This window comes from Epinephelus moara, chromosome 2 (assembly GCF_006386435.1).
Source record: "Epinephelus moara isolate mb chromosome 2, YSFRI_EMoa_1.0, whole genome shotgun sequence".
NCBI classification, from domain to species: Eukaryota; Metazoa; Chordata; class Actinopteri; order Perciformes; family Serranidae; genus Epinephelus; species Epinephelus moara.
Window position 1 is genome coordinate 19,247,943 of NC_065507.1, and position 18,400 is coordinate 19,266,342.

The following is an 18,400-nucleotide window of genomic DNA, read 5'->3' on the forward strand; positions in this document are numbered from 1 at the left end:
AAGAATGAATATTGTTGCTATTATGGTTTTTATTTTAGATTGATATATACAGTTTATGCAAACAACAATCTCCTGTGGCCATTACAGGGAAATTCCAGCATAATTACGACAAAACACTGTTTTTACACGGCACGTAAGGCAGGGTAAGGTAACATCAGGTGATGACATAGTGATGAAGAAGACAGAAGCCTTAACTTTCTGCTGCTCAAAGAATGAATGTTCTAGGTGTTATGGTTCTTATTTTAGATCTGCTTAGAGAGAATTATTTACACAACAATCTCTGGCAGCCGTCCACGGGTTGTCTGTTTTTTAAGGGTTAACTTGTGCACTGTAATTTAGTTCTTACTGTATCTTCTTACATTGTTTGCTGCTGCTTTACAATTGTCTGTGTTTTCAGATGGTTCTGGTGATCCATGGTTTCTGGTTGTAGAATAATTTAACTGTCCACACATCCCGACCTCAACAAGCCGGCTGCATGATTCCTCTTGTTGAACATGGGCAGTGTTGCTCTGTAGACACCTCTTAACAGTATACAGCAGTAATCCCAAGTGAGAACGGGACAGCACCTCAACTTCCCACTGACAAACAAATCCTTATTTACCACAAAGCACAGGCCTCCTCCTCCCCTTCTCTTGCCAGAGTCCTCGGCTCTGTCAGATCGGCATATAAAAAAAGAGTCACATGGTTGAATGGTGCTGTCCAGAATTCAGCCAAGTTTCCATGAATCAAAGGATATTACAGCTCCTGAAACTGATTAACATTAAGGTCACCCAGTTTATTATCTGACGCCTGCACAATGGCTGGCAGGATGCTAGTTCAGCTGGTGCCCATCTTCTCCATCTTGTCCTCGATGTTTAATTATGTTTACATTTGAATCCTCCACCTGGCTAGCTGGGAGGCAGGAGCAGAGTTTAAAGTCTGGTGAGCTGATTATCTCATCCCGATGAGTGACTCAGCCACATGCCACCATCGTCCAAGCCAACCACAAAAAGCACCACCAACAACTGCAAAATAGACGACTGGGAACGTCATGCCTGTGTCAAACACTTCGACTTTTCTCCAATCAGACTGCTTGTAATGATTCCAGGAGTTAATCTACTTCTCCATCTATTGTTACTCCTGAGTCATTTACAAAACCAATCGTAGTTCCATCTCAAATTCACACAGTATACACACCCAATATATTCAGCATCATATACTGCTTTTCTGTACGCTGGGATGGACACAGCCTCCAGGACTTTCACTGGTTTACCTCAGAGATTACACTCTCACACTTTAAAGTTCATCACCTCAACACATAAATTCACCTATCACTCCATCATTAAATCAAAGAAGGTTTGACCAAAGGCCATGGTATTTAATCCTTAAGGTCTTGCTGGTCAACAGTGAACTGACTCTAAAGACATGCAGCAGTGTGGAGAGCAGGCTGGCAAAGAACACTGCGGCAAAGATAACGCAGTGAGAATGAGAACCTGTGAACTCAGAATCTTCTCTCAAACTCTGGAAGTCAAACGGGCCCAGGTCGATGTCTGGTCCCGCTCCCATCAGCTGGCTCTTGGCCCTGAGTTGTTTGCAGAAAGACAGACTGACTCCAAAGTGAACGTGGAGATGGCCGGGATTACTGCAAATTCATCAGTCAGTACCAGGTGTGCCAGACGGACAGAGAGGCAGGAGAGGAAATTAAATTAGATCAGTTAACTAGTATTCAGCACATACATCAGTCTGAGTGGAGAGCAGTAAATAACTGAGGGACAACGTGGGGCTGAATTACAACCAGTTTACTCAAGGCTGCAGGTGCTGACAGGAGCAGAAGTAGCTGATGACACAGCACGCTCAAACACACACACACACACACACACACACACACACACACACACACACACACCAGAATGCTCATACCGTACAAACTCACAGGAAGTGCTCTCAATACAAGATTATACTCCAAGACACCATATTCAGTTAGGGCAATGGCCCTATCCACAGGGCAGCTGTGGTCACTGACTAAACAATGTAAATAATTTACAATCACACCCTCAAAAAGAGAATTTATTCTGTGTTCACTGACATGTAAACACGTTATCTGAAGCTTAACAGCTCATCCTTGAGCTTGGAAACAGCAGTCGACAGAACAATTTGCATTCAAGGTCCATTACTTCCTCGCTTGAACTGGAGAGTTCAGCAGTTTTGCATTTGGACCAACATGTACAAGAAGTCTGTTTCGAAAAGGATAAGAAAAATGGTTAAATACAGCCCCCATATTTCCGACATCAAACCGTTGCAGGGAGAGGGAGTTTCATATGCAGTTAGATAATCATAATAAGAAAAGCACTTTGAGACATTCTGAGGCTCTGAGGCTACACGGGCTGCGTCCTGATCCACTAGAGCAACATGACACCCTCAGTTTTATGACCTGAATTTAAATCAACACGTCTTCCAATCCATACTGCCACATAAATGGTTCCTGCCCTCGGGATCCTTTTTCTAAATTAGCTCACCTTCTGGTGGACGAATAGCTCGTAAATGTCCATTAAAGTTCCATGCTCTTAATGTTGTGAAACAGTTGCAGTTACAACTAAACTATATGGTTAAGTTTAGGGAAAAGCCGCAAGGGACCATACTTGGACAAGAGGGTGGAGCTGTGGAGGAGTGAGGGCTGGATCTGACTCACTGAATGGGTCAAGCACAGGACTTTCACACACGAGACTTGGCTTTGGGCTCTATGTTAGTCGACATTGGCTTATTATTTTTAGACTTAGCTGACCTATTATTTTCAGTTGTTAGGATGTATAAAGCTGCTGATTGCACACTGTGTACATAAACTTTAGCAGAATAGCTGAATAGACCGGCTCGTATAAACATCATATTTTGACACTGCGAGGATGTCCAGGAATACACACCCACGTGTAAATAGCATCGTTGGCTACACACACCTTGGTACTAATAGCATCTGCCATTTAAAAATCAATAATCAGTAGACTTTTGCTCATCAGCTTTTGTATCATGACTGTAGTGGCGCCTCACAGACAATTATGTGTAACTCTAAGCCTTAATAAAATGTAAACAGGTGAGTCATATAAATATTAACCCCCCGTACAGTTGACACTAATGTTGAAATTAGCTGTAGAGACCAAAACAGTTTTTGTACCAGGCTGTAAACATGTTTATTTCTACTGTGAAGTTGGGCATTTTTAACACGGGGGTCTATGGGGATTGACTCGCTTCTGGAGCCAGCCTCAAGTGGCCATTCAAGGAACTGCAGTTTTTGACACTTCAACATTTGCTGGAAATGAACCCAGGACAGTAATGGGGTACGCACGTAACCACTCGGCTACCAAGGTGCTCTACAAAGTGCAGCTGTGAGCAAATGATAAGAAAGCTATTTCCAAACACTGTTATCTTTTTTAAAGAGCAAAGCAAGGCTCATCTTGTCTCGTGGACGTCACTGTGTTAGGAGTGCTGAAATCCCAAACCTTACTCATTTATTGTTTCCGTCTGGCTGACCATCAGTTCCATGTGTCTGCCTGCAGACTCTGACTCATCTCTGCATCATGGAGTGTTTTCTCTGACTGTGACAGCAGCGTTTTCAGGTGCAGAGGCATCAGAGAATTTTAAAAATAGGACTGTGTTTCCCTGCTTATGTGCACAGATGTCAGAGTGACTGTGCAGCACTGGAGTACACTTCTTCTTTCTGGGCGTGGCGCTGACGCAGGGAGCTGACCTTCATGCCTACACGGTATTGTCCTGGCCATCTTGGCCGCTAAAGGCTGATTGGCAGACAGATCTCAAATTTACTAAAGTAGAGACAGTCAATCAGTGTCTTTGCACTGTAAGAGGAGCAATAAACCAGAGAAGGAGGAAAAGGAAGGATAGGTGGTCCTGCAGTCTCTCCACCCAATTCACTTTAGAGTCTCCTGCATGTTTCATTACTGAGATTGCACTGCAAAGGGCAAGTTGTCCGGAGGCAGTGTGAATGATAAAATACAGACAGACACACACACCCACACCCACACACACACACGCGCGCTCAGAGATGCCGAGAAAGGCCGGGCCATGAATGATTTCTGTTCATTGTGGCCATGACACATGACCTGCCAGAAGCTGCTGGCTGCTGTATCTGACCTGGAGGCAAATGTGTCAGAGAAGATGCTTTATGTGCAGCGAATGAAGTCAGCCTTTTATTTTAACCATCTTCTCTTGATCAAAAGACCACCAACAGTCACTGAATTATTGATTTAGTCAAAAGGCTGGATTTTGGGTGTTTTTAGAGGCAGTGTATCACCTCTACTGGCCATGACACATATTCTAACAGCTACATTTTTCTTTATTAAAATGATCTAAAAGGAAATCCAACTAAAAATTGCCATTCCTAAAAAATATAATAAGCATAATTGCGCACAATTTCAACACAAATTGAGGTACTTTAAATTAAACACCACTCCAAAAAGCTCTTGAACATTATACTCCCTGGTACTAATGAATCCCTCTAAAATGCAAATGATTAGTCAGTGTTTTCTGTGGATAAATTCCCTGTCATACCGGCTTCATGCTAAGTAGACAGGCGGTAGTTTCCTTGAATACAAGGCTCACATATTCCTCCACACAGCTGACATAGTTTACATATCGTCTGCTGCCATGGCTGATAATTCTAATTTTACCTCACTGGGTGGTGTGAACACAACAAGGATTACCAAAACCAACTCTGCAGAGTTTACCAGTGAAGACTGAGCACGGAGGAATATGTTCGCCATAAATCCTGCTGTTGCCCAACATTAATAAACTGTAAACCACACAAAGCTTCCTTTATCTGGTGGTGAAACTGTTTGGAAAGTGAGCAGCTGCAGGCTTTATAGACAGTCTGACACAACACCTGATAAGTGATTCAAATGCATGAAGGGCCCTGGATTACATTCAGTGACATGTGGAAGACATTAATAGCATTCTAGCCACCATGCAGTCTGGCTTTAGAACTGGCCGTGGGTGTATCTCTGCAACACCTACAGTGTTATATGACGTAATGTGTGCCATCGACAGAGAGGAGTACTGCACAGCCGTTTTTGCTCGGATGGGTCAAAAGTCAAATTTGTCAACAGTGACATATCCCATGGTATAAGTTCATTTATAAAACTATCATTTGCAAAAAAAACAAAAAACTCCACATCTCTGCCCACAACTCAATAAACAACAAATTAGACAGTAACCACAATTTACTCTCTGGCAAATTCATACATTCCTAATGTCCGCACCTCCTTCAGTCATCTCTCATTCCACTTTGCCGCTCCTGGTGACTGAAATTAGGTTGAATAAGCTGCTAAACTCCACACCTTCATTCGTTACCTTCCTTTATCATTTCAATACAATCAATAGTTTCTTAACACTGGACCTGTATTTGAATTTGCCTCTCTGAAGCACTGTTGTTGTATATACTGTAAATATTGTGATGTTTTCATTTTGTCCAATGTTTTGCTCCAGGTGTATCTGTGTTTTAATATCTTGTATCGACTTGCCTCCTGCTGATGCCTCTTGGCCAGGTTGTTCGTTCGCAATTGACTTATCTCATTAAATACAGGTAGAATAAAAAATAAAAAGTACGAAGGGCTGAAACTGAGGGTTATTTCTTATATCAGTTTGTTTATTTTTCTCTGAATTAATCAAGTAATTGTTTCACCTTTAATACAGAAAAATGGCCATCACAAATTACTAATGCCCAAGTACATGTCTTCATTCATCTTATTTTGTCTGACTTACACTCCCAAATACAAATGTATTTTGTGTATTATTACATAAGACAAAGACAAGATGCAAATCCTAACAACTGAGAATTGATTAATTGACTGATTTATATCAAAATATCTGCATTAAAGCTGCATTTTAATGAACGTTTCAATCTATAGTACAGGAGAAGGAAAAATATGAAGTAAACTAAAAGAGACACAACTCAACTCAACATACATACATATATATATATCTCTCTCTCTCTCTACATATATATATATATATGTGTAGGTGAATGCATGTGTGCGTGTGTGTGCCTCTGCAAACTAAAGCCCTGAAAATGTCCTTGCATTTGTGAAGGTGGTTGAAGCAGGCAGAAAAGCAAGCCTGTCTTTGTGCTGAAAAGAGCACCCAAATTACACCGTGCTGCCTCATCAGCATTAACACAGCCTCAGCTGCACCTCTCCAACAACCTCAGCAGGGGTGACTTCATTTGGAGCCAGGAGGTTACCAAACAGGCACAAAATAATACCAAGGGAAAATTGCGTTGCACCTACATTTGTGCTGCCGCTGGCTTTAGATAAATCACTCGTATAAAGATAACATATCCTATTACACAGACATGCTTTATTAATCAGTTTCTTCGAGCTCTGAATGTGTGTGATTCCATCACTAATCAACAAATAGACACAACTCTCCTTTGATGCTAGTATCTTGTCTTCTCTATAATGCAGCAGCATTTATCAGCGGAGGCTTAATCTATTGTTTATCTGCTTTCCGGTGCTGTGACCACATCTATTCTGCACATGAACCTTTCTGCTCTCCTGTGTCACAACAACAGCTCAGACTTTCGCTGGTGGTCTGTAAGACAATCTGACGAAGCAGCCAAAGGCATCAGGGTCAGTTACAGGTCTGGCACAGGTCCTACGTGCATCTCCGTATGTTGGCGCACACAAACCAGTGAAAAGAGGCTGTAAATGTATGGACCTGTGTGCGTGCTGTGAGTATCACGGCTGCAAGCTGTAACTCGAGGTGTATCGGCAAACAAAGCACTGGGGGAGGTGATGAGAGATGAGAGTCAGTGGATGGATTCTCTTACCATGATGAGGCCAGTGGTGATCGGGTCGTTGCAGCCATGGCACAGCTCCCCGAATTTGGCCCAGTAGTCCTTCTTACAGAAGAGCCGTCCATCTTTTTCGTAATACCAGTGGGACAGCGAGGCGCTGCATTCACAACACCTGACAGGAGAGGAGACACAAAGAGAAACATGAATTATTTGATGCTTATTTATAGATAAAATCATGTCATTTCTCCTTTAGATCAACACTGATCATGAGTGGCACATGCAAATCCAAACATGTCAGCAGAAACAATACAGAAAATCATAAATAATGCATGATACAACATGATCTACACATCATATTGTAACTTCAGCAGGTTTGCAACTATGTATATTTTGATTAGTGCATAAGTAAAAAATAATAAACACCTATCAAAGGTCCCAGAGCGCACAGTGATGTATTTAAACTGCACAACTAACAGCCCAAAGCCCAAGTTATTAAATGTACAATAAACAATCTCCACATCCTCACATTTTTAAAGGTGGGACCATAAAATAATTTGCATTTTTGCTTGAAAAAAAATGACACGTTTAATTAATAATGAAAATAGCTGATTAATTGTCTTTAAATAAAGTTACCAAATCAGCAACCATTATTTCCAGCACTAATTCGACCACTTTTCTACATTTTAGTGGGCAAAAAAACATCATCAGACCGCCATGAACTTTAGAAAGTGCACACCAAGTGAAGTTGTTATTGTGTTGATAGAACATTATGTTGTACTGCACTCTCTCAACCATACTTTAACCCTTCTAATGACAACCTGCAGGGCCCCAAATTATAGTTTTCATGGTGATAATAAGTCCCTCTGCGGATCTAACACACACCACCTCAACTGAGTTGGAACGGTCAGATGAGATCACACCAAAACACATAACTAATGTATGACTGGGCCTTAGAAAAACAGCAATGGCAAAAGGGATAATGAGTGTGTCTCCGAGCACCACCGACTCTCAGAAGTTAGTCAACCCACCAGAGGCCTGAAACTTCGGCCCTTTTCCCTTTCAATAAAAACACCTAAAAACCACTCTGGCTTTCATATTTGCTGGGAAAGATTACAACTGGCATTCACTCCTGGGACAAATTACTCTGATGTAGTCACAGGTATTTATCAGCTCCAACACAAACTGGTTCCAGTCAGCAGTGATGGAAATACAACACCCAGGTGGACGCCTAATTTTAGCCCCATTTGCCGGTGTGATGCAACAACAGGCTGCTATAAATAACAGTCTGTCTCCGTCCAAGCAGCACGCAAATATTGTTCAACATTTAGTCACCAGATGTAAAAAAGATGTAATCATTATAACATTTTTACTGGGCTCCATGCTGCTTTCTACTGTTTAATAACCTGTTTTCTGGCCAATCCATGACAGTGAATGGGACATACCAGAAAAAACAAACAAACAAAAACAGGAAGGCATACTCGTCTGCTGCACTACTGGCAATGGTAAAGGAGTTTATCGGCCATTTTAACGAGGTTTCCTGTGTTTAAAAAACCCGCAAATGTATATGGAAAAGGGTATAGATGCTGTTTCCACAAATGGATGTTGCAAAAACGACTTTGTCTTTTGAAACAGGGAAAATTCTCAGTACCTGTAATCTGTATAATAAAGTTGTCTTATTTTCGTACATATAAAGAGCTCCTCCTGTATTCAAATCACAGTACAAGATGGAAAAGGAGAGGAAATTAAAATGTAAAAAACATGCACAGGTCTCAAGGCTCAGACAGCAGCATGATGCGTTTTGCTTCCTGAAAATGAGTCTGTGCTCCTGAGACTGTGTTTTCAATCTACTCGTTGTGCAGACAGTGTGATACTGAGCCCCATCAGACATATTCATCTGTAGAGTCCTGTCTGGTGCATCTATCTGTCACCAGAGTTCAATTGCAAGCCGCTGTAAAGTCCACAGTGACGTCAGCCTGATAGACATCAGATGCTGACAGAGTGAAGGGCGGATGACACAGGAGTTGGAGACAGATGAAGGGTGATAATATGATGACAGAGTGTGTGTGTGGGGGATACGACAAACGCAGAGTTTTAGTTCACTGACAATGCAAATGAGCAAACACAGACTTCTGCAAAAGCTGGTTTGATATTCAAAATGATGGAAAAATAGGGGAGTAAAGGTTATTTCCTGGTGAGTAATGATAGATGATGGGAACCTCCTGCAACACCAGGAGTAAAAACACACCAAAAATAAACTAGGTGGCATCTTCCTCCGAATAAAAAGAAGATGTGTCTTTATGTGTGAATTTTCATTATAAGTTGTATGTAAACACTAAGTCGTCATATGATGTGGCTAAGTGTTCAGCTTCTGCTCTGCATGTGGCCATAAATCAAAATGTGCCCTAATCCCTTTACTGATGGTAAAAGCATCTCTGTATGTGAGATAGTGCACTTGCATCTGTGTGCTCGCAGGCTCGTATGCACTTGTTTGTAATCTGTATAAATCTCTGTGTCTAACGGCCATGACTAAGTGAGTGTCTCCACTCCTTCCCAGTGGAGCTTCCCTCCCATCAGCCAGCCGTCTGGCCTCGTCCCAGCTCAGGGCAGCTTAAAACCAGGGCTGTTTGCTCCCAAAATATTAAAGAGTGTGCACGGCTTCAAAGGCTGGAGCCGAATAATTCACTTTGTCCCTCGCCTCGTCCTAATTTCCTGCTGTTAACATTTACATATGATTTAAATTCCTCAGTTTTAGTGACATTGCTGTGTTCTTAGTGTCTGGCTCTGATATAATGATGACAAAGACGCTGGCTGCCTCATATTCCTACTGTTGTGTCTTGTAGGTTTGGCTCGCTGATTTCGTACATTCCTCAGGCCAGGTTCAAACCTCAAAAACACTAGATGTTAAAATTAAGCATTACTTTCAACATAAAATTAATTTTTAAAATTAATCTATAGCCTACACACACCTAGTAAGGCTGGGTAATATATCGATATGATATCAATATCGAGATATGAGACTAGATATCGTCTTTAATTTTGGACGTTTTGTCTTTTCCTGGTTTTAAAGGCTGCATTGCCGTAAAGTGATGTAATTTTCTAAACCTACTAGACTTGTTCTGGCTGTTCTATTATTTGTCTTTACCCACTTAGTCATTATATTCACATAATTCATTCATTCATTTTCCATAACCGCTTATTCGGTGTCTTTAATTTTGTCAAAATAGAGGTCTTTTTCTACTTTCATGTTTTTATTGGGGAGAACAAATGCAGATGTTTCAAGTATTGAGGGGAAATCTACACTTAGGTTTGACACTACATTGAACATATTTTTGGGAACTGTTGGTTGGACAAAACAAGACATTTAAAAATGTCACCTGGATTTTGGAAAATAGAGATCCTCTCCGACATTTAATGGACTAACCGATTGATCCATTAATAGAGAAAATAATCTGCAGATTAATCAGTAATACAATAATCATTAGTAATCTGCAGATTAATCAGTAATACAATAATCATTAGTTCCAGCCCTACACACACCACTCTGTTGAAGAATTGTTCTGCAAGGGTTTAACTATGACCCAAATCTGTGCAGTCATACGTCTTCTTGTCCTTCCTCTTCCCCCCCACACACACACACACACACACACACACACATTTAACCTTGCAGCACCTGCAGACACACGTACAATTTATTTATTAGACAGACAGACACACCCACTCTTCTTCCCAGCATATGCATGCAGAGCTTCACTGCAGCTCAGCAGATTGTGGCAGAGCTGCTTCAGTATGCAGCATGTTTGGGTGAGCAAGGGGGGGGGGGGGGGGGGGGGGTGGACTTGGAAGTGGGTCAAGGCTTTCAGAAGACGTCCGCAGCATCGAGCCAGGAGCTACTCAGCTGTCTTGGCTTTCTGCCGTTCAATAAATGCCTTTCAGTGCACACATGCATCCTGCAAACCCCTGCTGGGGCAAACTCATACCTGGGGAGGATACACACAGGCACACATACTGTAGATGTGTTGCACACACGCACACACACATACACAGGGATGTACATGCTCTGAGGTTAAGTTCCTTCGTAGTAAAACCTTTCGGAGCAGAGCTGGGAGTGGCGGCAGAGTATTAAAGATATGAGTGAATACATTAGTGACTCCCAGATGGAGACGCCGAATTCCTGCCTTCAGGACAGGAACCTTATCTCAGAGGTGGAGGAGACAGGCAGCAACGCTCAGTTGAAACCCAAGACTTCCATGAATACCATGATAAAAAAAAAAGAAAAAGAAAAGAAAAAAAAATCAAATGCTTTTTCCAGTTAGTGTGTTAACGTGCATTTGTGCTCACATTTTGGCGTTTTTTGTGTGACTGTGTCTGTGTGTCGGCACCAATGTGTAAGAGGATTATCAGTGTGAAGGACTCAGAGAGAGTCTTTGCCCACTCTGCTATGATGCTCCGGAAATCTAGCTCAATACAAAGCTTAGCGGTCTCTCACTCTCACGCTCTTACTGTGCAAAAATAAAAATCAAACTTAATATCATGCGTACTTTAGCACAGCAATCAATACTGATGTTCAAGGGCAGGGAAAGAAATGAGTTTGAGAAAATCTGTAAGAGAGAGAAAAGACAATAAAAACTAAAAACATAGGCGTTTGGTTGATTTAAGACATCACATAAAAAAGTTAAAGACAAACAAAAGACAGGATGCTCAGACATAAATAACTCCCATGAACAAATGAGAGGCAGCAGAGCAGATTTGAGACACCATGAAACCCAGCTGGATCCCCCGAGGGTCAGCAAACAACCAATGACAGAGCGGATGAGAGCGAGGGAGTGGAGTTAGTAAATCTGCAACTGTTCCCCCCTCCTGCTCAAATCCCTGATGGAATTAGCTAAAAGTGCCTGGGAGTAGTAAATTCCTTTTTCCAGGTCAAAAGGAGGCAGCTTTCCTCCGACCTCTCACCTTCCTCTGTCTGTGTTTGCTAACAATGGACTCCAGCTGAGAACTGTCACCATTACTTACTCAGTGTCTGTGATCTGCAAAGACTAGTTTTAATACTCATAGCTGATACGCATGGCTTTAATGAGGAGATTTTTGCCATAGCAAGATTTATAGAAAAGGCCTGGTAACGATCATATGAAGACCTTTTTGTTATGGAAATCAACGCTTTTACATGTTTTCTTGTTGGATCTGTGGAACTGTATGTTATGACTGGTCATGTGGCCCACATAGGCTGGGCTCCATTCGGGAAGGGACACTGAAATAAATAAAAACCCTGGGGGATTGGGACCAAGGGTTCACAAGATACTGAAAATCTCAAGGGTTTTGAGATACCTGATAAGACTAAAGGCTCGTACATGGCCCGAGCCTTTTGTCTGTACTCTGCATTCAGGTGGTCCAAATTTGCGCATGTTTTTGAAAAGCTTACAGATACGGATGATGTTCCAGGATGTCGCTCTCAACTCCGGGACATGAGCAAGGGCACATGGTTAGGTTCAGAAAAAACTATCATGGCTTAGCTCTACATTCATACGGGAAGCTAACACCAGGCTCCCAAGTGAAAGCCAGGGGTTTGTTGGACTTATCCGCCACCCCTCCTACTCGCCATATAGGGACTTTCCAGCTCCTTATATTGTGTTTTTACTGGCAGCGTTGCAAAAAGACACCATTTGGTGGTATATCATCCGGCCATGACAGGTGCCATCCGGCTGACTGGCGGCATATCATAACACTGGAAAAGACTACATCCAGCCTCATTACATACTGATGCCGCCTGACTGCATATCATACTGCCACGAAAGGTGCCCAAAATCACTGACAAAGTGTTGGTATTCGAGATGAGAATGGGCTGAAGGCATTTTTAAAATGGCAGAATGGAACAAATTGGTAATATAGTGAAAATAATTCTCCGTCTATCATGATGTATTCAACTGCCTCACAGACCACCACTTTCTACAACACTGCCTCTGTTTAAAGGTACATTATTACTGTATGACCTCCTCCATCATCACCATGCTTGTCACAGACTTTTGCCAGTGCCCTCTAGTGTTATCGAGTTGATGTATCTATGCCAACATAAAGGACGCATGGAAGTATGTGGCCAGTGACGGTTACATTTGAAATAAACGTATCTATATTTGGGTGTAAAGGGAGAATAAATGAGCGTTAAGACTCTACAGCCGTGCGAGCATCTCTGTGGGGCTGTGGTGTTTCCCAGATTCACCATTAGCATGTTAATGTTTTCTAGGTAACACCTCACATGTTAGCAAAAGTTATCAAATGCTAACATGAACCACAGAATTGGACAAATGTAACTTTTGTTTGGATGCTGATGCTCAGTGAAAAGTCAGGGCATCCTCTGAGGACCACTAATGTTTGTAAAAGATATTTTGGCAATCTGTCCAACAGCTGTGATATTTCAGTCTGGACAAACTGAATCGAACATCATCTTAGTTTCAAGAGCTATGCTGTTAGCATTCAAATATATATATAACATTTCACACAATGCTCTAATCATGACTTTTCTTTATGATATATTATCAGATAGTTTTATCTCTTCAAAATATATTCAAATGAAAAAATCAGAGGAGAAAATCACTCTCACAACATACTGTATGTCACATGAGACAAGGTGTCATGCAGATATTCTTTTTCATTAAAGGGGTCATAATAAGGCAAAAAAAGGTTTATTGTGAATCCCAATATGCGGAGATGGAATCTACCTGAGTTACCAAAAAAACAAAACAAAACAAAACAGTAGTAGTTTGAAAAATATGTTTAAGCGTGTGTGTCCGTAGTAGCCTGAGTGTCAGACTGAAGCTTGCAGAACCTTCAGTCTGACATCGCCTCCATTGAAGGCGATTTACAAGGGGGGAGGGAATTTGATTTTTCCCTAACCAATCAGTAGAGATCAACGACTCACCCAGAATCTGACGTCATTAGTATCCATGCCTCGGGGGTGCCGAAAACAAGCGAGCATTGCCCGTTTAAAATGTCTCCGTCGTCGTGCACGCCCAGCTGCATCGCCGTTAAATCCAGTTTAGCAGCTTCCTTAATTTGGTCCTCCATTAACGCGAGTAGTGGCGAAATACCTCGATAGCATCGTTAATGTGGTCTGTAGGATCTGTAGCGGTCGCCATTGTTGCTATCCTCACCAGTTACCCACCGGCGTACAGCTTGACATCAGCGTGGCGCTGATTGGCTAATCGCTAGACCCCCGGCGTTCATTGGTCCGTCCATCGTTTGGACGAGATAAATCGCAAATTCATTGAAGTATGCCAGACCAGAGATGCAAGCCTACTCAGTTGAGTGGGCGGGGTCTATGGTCTGGAACCAGGCTATGTCCGTAGGATTAAAATCATTGTATTAAATTATGGTGCAGCAGATGCTGCTTTTTATGAGTCTGCTATTATTCATATTTATTATTCCCAGCGAGATGCCCTCATTGGACAGACTCATGATGTAATATGCTTTTGAATGACTGTGCATCCTATTTATCATGCTGGCAGCCTGACCTGGGTCGATACCTAACATGATTAATTTGTCCCACATGATATGAATGAGCTGAAGTTGAATGAAAACAACATCAGGTCAGAATGACTGAATGACATTAAACTCCCTGAGGGGCTGACCTGCTGAAGGGGATGAAAATGTAAATATACTTAAACAGAAATGATGACTTACAAATGTCTCATTTCATTCACATACTGTATGTTGCCATTCAACATATACAGCACATATATAGAGTATATATGACATACACAAAAAAAAAAAATATATATATACATATATATATATATATATAGCTTTTGTTTGTTTACGCAGGTTTACACAAAAGCTAAAACAATTAAACAAAATAAGTACCTGAAACTATTTTAAAAATCGACTCATAGTTTCAGTCAAAATAGAAAATATGAGTCTACCCTGCAGCTATTCAGCTAAAATGGTACTAAGATGATGCTTTGTCTTAATTTTCGGCCACATGTATCTACAGTATAGTAGAGTATACATCTGAACTAGAGAAGTGCTCTCAGTACAGTGCAGAACTCCTGACAGGTAACCCAGCGGTTGTTCGGCTGATCACACCCACTCTAGACAATTCTTGTAATTCCAGCAGACACGGCATAGCGTGTTTAAGAAGCGTCCCAGAAATAAACACCTCATATATTTTTGATGAAGCTGCGGTGTGTTGCACAGAGCAGATTGAGTTCTGCTGCTAACATGCACTGAATGTGAAATATAGATACCATATGATTATGAGAATGAATGTATTTTTAATAACTAAAACAGGCAGAATTAGTTGATCCATGTCGTTTATAACTAGACTTTTAATGAAATTAACTTTGTCTGTAGGCTACAGCACAACAAAGGTGGAATTAATAATAAACACAATAAAAATAAACACAAATAAACAAACCTTTAAACAGCATAGCCTGCTAACTTACGTATGACAGAGGCACAAATAGGGAAGAATAAAAAATTACCAAAATCTGCAAGTCTTCAAAATCAGGCAGGGAAATGCTCTGCTTCTGAAGTGCACCCCGTGTTAAGACATCATGCGGCAAACAGAACTAAAGTGGGTCGCAACTTGCAACCATTTCAGCCGGTACGAGGCGCAGCTCTGCTCGGTGAAGTTGTCCCTCCTGACTCCCTTACAGTGGAGATGACAGCGAAGATAACAAGAACAGTTGACTAACTCATCTTGCATCGTGCCTTACTTTAGTAGAGCAAAAGATATCAGGTATGGAATTAATCTGCAGATGCTACCATTCAAAATGAGACCAAATTTTTATATGAATGTCTGAGCCATGACGAAGGCCAAAATATGGCCTGCAACAGACTACGCAAGGCTTGTTGTTTTTAGCTGAGCCCATTTCTGGAAAAACTGTGGCCCCTACTGGTCGGTTAAAAGCTGTGAGGAGTCAGCAGTCAGTGACGTATTAAACAGTTAATAAAACTGGTTTTTAATGACTATGAATCCCCACGATCTACAAGAAGAGATCCTTAAGCACACAGTCATAAATGTGCACTCAAAATATTACAGTGATAGGTCCAGTAGTTTGTCAGATTAGCTGCCAAGAGACATATACACAAAATCATATAGAAGCACGCATGCACTGCTGGAGGAGATAACTAGGGCTGCAACTAACCATAATTTTGTTTCATTTAATTATTACTGAATAACCATGCAATTAATTTTCCAATGAACTAATAAACTGTTAGTCTATAGAGTGTCAAAAAATCTTGGAGAAAAAAAAAGGCCAGAGACCAAAGTGACACCTAAAAATGTTGTTTTGTTCATCAACAACCAAAAAGAAAATCATCATATTTGGGAACTAAAAATATTTGCCTTTTGTTTTTACTTTTTCCGCACTTTAATCTATTAATCAACTAATCATTGAACTCTAATCTGAACAAAGCAGTGTGTAAAGCTCCCACATGCAAACATGCAGCTCGTGTGTTTCATCTATTCTCTGATTTCAGGGTCACTTCGGTTAAGATGAGTCCTTGAATGACTCGCAGTGAAATAAAACAAAACCAGAGATTAATCTGACTCCCACCCAAACCTTATAACCATTCAGCTCTGGTCAGCATTTATGTTGTGGGTGTGCGTGGGTGTGTGTCTGTGTGTGAGTACATGTAGTTACAGGTCATTAAATGACGCGTGGGCTGACACTGCTGCAGGAAGCAGGGGGGGTCCAAAGGAAACAGTGTGTGTGTGTGTGTGTGTTCTGGTGGAGGTGTGAGCAGGTTTGTTACCATCTGACAGATGCAAAGCTGAAAGATTTACGAGGAGCCACACCCCTCAAATACCCTCCCAACACACACACACACACACACACACACACACACACACATGCACACATGTTTATGTCCTCATTAATTATTAACTCTTCTATCATCTGCAGCAGGCTCAGAAGGACATCCATCTCCTCTCTATCTGCAAAGACAGCACAAACGCTTTTGAGTACTGCTGATCAATAAGCCGATATGCTGGTCGGCTCAGCCTTCCAGTAAAATCCAGAAAATTAGACAATAAACGTCTTCAGTGTGAAAAAGTGCTCAGCTGTTGGTACTGTACTTGCAGGCTAAGCTGAAATCCTCACAGACAAAGAGAAAATACAACCTCTGGGAAAGAGGCGAGGGGGCTGTGGACACACACACACACACACACACACACACACACACACACAGACGGGTGAAAGTCAAGCTGAGGAAATGGCAGACTGTCTGGGGGAGACCCTCTCTTGCCCCTCAGAGGAGACATAAATAGGCGGACATTCCTGGTCCAGTGCCAAGATTTCCACAGCTCATATTTTCCAGAAAGGATTCCCACCTTGAAACGTGGGTGAACGTACCTATGAGTGTGTGTGCGCTGCGTGTGTGTCCACACAAACAAATATACCTATTAGATTAATTTGTTTGAATTTGTTTGGTTTGATTGATTCACTCACCGACAGAGACACACACACACATTCAAGGCCACATTCATCCCGTTCCCACGCGCCCCCTTTTTTGTTCCCCTTATTTCATCACCCCCTCCCTCTCCTCCCCTCCTTCCTCTCCATGGCAACCCAGAATGCCATAGCGATGATGTCACCCCCTCACATAAAAACAGAGGCATTACCTCATCACCTCATGCTAACCCCCCTACATCTCTCTGTGCTGGGCGGTTTTAAACTCCACCAGGAAATCCCTCAGCCAATCAGGCTTCAGCTTGTTCCCTTGACCTTGGCAAAACAAGCTCGGCAGCATTTACCCCAGCATTAACCCCTCGAGTATTTGGTTTTTGCTTCATTTAAAGACCCACAACACAGCGCAGGAGAGCAGGCGGTGCATTTTAAACAGTAGCTATAATTGCGCCCTCTGTAGCTTTGACTATAGGAGACAATCTCTTTATTTGTGGCCCGGTGGGTCCATTCAGCTGGTAAACAGGAGCCCTGGCAGAATGTGAGTAAGTGATGTGCACGGCAGCAGTTTCCTTTGTGACTGTTAAGCCGCCCTGACTGACTGATAGTCAGCAGAGTCGGTCCGGGGCCGTATGGCTTGTTCCACTGCGAGGAAATGATAAAAGAGCTTCAGCGAGCTCTGGGAACCACGATGAGTGTTGTTCCGCAGGATTCAGCGGGGACAGCAGAGCTCCTGTTCATATCAGGTTGCTTTTACAAAATAGTTTAGAGTGCAGTCTCTTTCTGCAGCAGCTTAATCATGAACAGAGGGAACTGATACAGGAAGTGAACCTGCTGGTGGGTGAAATCATCCCAGTGAGTCAGTTCAGGTAGCAGAGTCTCACATAGGGCTGAAGATAATTAAATAGAAATAATGATAATCTTAAAACTGGGAATTCAGCATCAAACCAGCCTTTTGATTGAGCTCATCACTTCATGAGAACAAAGAAATACAAGTCAGCAGTTTTCATTTTTCATCAGGTATTTACACTGCTACTTTACGAATCCTTAAGTCCCACTAATTAGCAAATGTTTTGTGTTGCTTATTACTTTGAGAATTAAATCAGAAATGATGATACTGTAGACTGGATATATCACAGACTGTATGCAGAGAGTCTATCTGTAATATCTGTATGCTACTGAATATATTCATGGGCCAGTCACCATCGGCCACCATCAAAGG

General features: G+C 41.9%; 1 protein-coding gene across 2 annotated transcripts in view; it reads right to left on the reverse strand.

Annotated features, from left to right (window-relative positions):
- The window catches only part of limk1a (LIM domain kinase 1a), an 81,255-nt gene that overhangs the window by 32,614 nt on the left and 30,241 nt on the right, over positions 1-18,400 (reverse strand). For both annotated transcript variants that reach the window (XM_050062470.1, XM_050062478.1), the window contains one exon: positions 6,812-6,950. In XM_050062470.1, the coding sequence (XP_049918427.1) occupies positions 6,812-6,950 (139 nt within the window). The remainder of the gene's footprint in view (positions 1-6,811; positions 6,951-18,400) is intronic.